General features: G+C 45.8%; 1 protein-coding gene across 1 annotated transcript; it reads right to left on the bottom strand.

Moving 5' to 3' along the window:
- Nucleotides 1–257: 257 nt before the first annotated feature.
- LOC125305767 (GTPase IMAP family member 4-like) lies at nt 258–1,028 on the bottom strand. Its single transcript, XM_048260707.1, has one exon. The coding sequence runs from the start codon at nt 1,026–1,028 to the stop codon at nt 258–260; it is 771 nt and encodes a 256-aa protein (XP_048116664.1).
- Nucleotides 1,029–1,394: the final 366 nt, after the last annotated feature.

The raw sequence follows: 1,394 nt of genomic DNA, 5'->3' as shown, positions 1-1,394 counted from the left end.
ACTGATCAAGTCCTGGACTTGAGTTCCCTCCAGCAAGTCTGCATGTGTGAGGATGAGAATGATGTGGCGCCTGACCTCTTCCTCAAATATTTTCTCAATCAAATCAATGCTACGCCAGTCCTCTTCAGTGGAGCCTTCGAGACTCATCGTCAGCAGCACTACATGGGGCCCAGGGGAGCAGAATGTAAAGCACCGAACAATCTCTCGATGCACAACTTCCTCGGAGCGTGATGTGTCAAACAGGCCAGGTGTGTCAATCAAGACCAGATCCGCCCTTGCACAGTGGCACTTTCTCTCTGGCATTCTTCTGTCACAGAGCTCATGCTGAACTCTGAGCGGAAACTGTCTTTTCCCAGGATGGTGTTTCCTGTGGCACTTTTCCCTGTACCTGTTCTGCCCACAAGTACTATTCGCAGCGGGTTGGCAAAATGATCAACCATCTTCAGCAGCTGATCCACTTGGCTTTCATCTTCAGGCTTATTGTTGTTGATGGATACAAATCCGTGACTGAATTCTCTTACCAGGTCCTGGATGCTTTGACTCTGTCTCGAAATGAAATCTTTGATGGATTCTCCATTTAGCTTGTCAGCATGGGTGAAAACGAGTATGGTGCAACTGGACACTTCACGACTGAAGAGTTGCTGGATTGTGTTAACTGCCTGGCGTTCTTCCTCTGTGAAGCGTCCCAGAGGAACGATCAACAGGAGCACAGACCGGTGGCCTGGTGAAAACAGCTCACGGCACCTCTGCACTTCCTGTTGAACATCATCCTGGGATAGCACAGTGTTGGAGAAACCGGGTGTGTCCACCACAAGCAGATTTCTGCCTTGTACAATGGCACACTCTCTCTGACATGTTTTGGTCACCAAGCTTCTACTCAGCTGTGAGTGGAAATACTTTCCGCCCAATATGGTGTTTCCTGTTGCACTCTTGCCGGCCCCTGTCCTGCCTACCAACACCAGTCTCAGTTCAGTGGGTGAGGGATCTGTTTGTGCGGAGGAGTCAGGTGACAGTGAAGTTCTCTCCATTCTTCTTCCTTGGTCCTGATTCTGCTCAGCCCACAGACTCGAGTTGAGAATTATAGTTTGAATACAATTATTGAAATTAAAGTTATATAGTTTTATGATATCTTTATATACTTCTTTCTTTTTATATATATATATATATATATATATATATATATATATATATATATGGATAGATAGATACTTTATTGATCCCCAAGGGATCAAATTTGGAACACCTGTTTAATGTTTATTCTGATTATGTGATTATTAAGCAATGTAGCATGAGTGAGAGTGGGGTAATGGATATTCCCACGGGTGTTGTCCGGCCGTAGCCACGAGGCTGGAGGCCAACAGCTGTGGGAATATGCATTACCAACCCCACTCTCA

This window comes from Alosa alosa, chromosome 13 (assembly GCF_017589495.1).
Source record: "Alosa alosa isolate M-15738 ecotype Scorff River chromosome 13, AALO_Geno_1.1, whole genome shotgun sequence".
Classification (NCBI taxonomy): Eukaryota; Metazoa; Chordata; class Actinopteri; order Clupeiformes; family Clupeidae; genus Alosa; species Alosa alosa.
The sequence above is the reverse complement of the archived record's forward strand: the minus strand, read 5'-3'. Positions and strand labels throughout refer to the sequence as shown.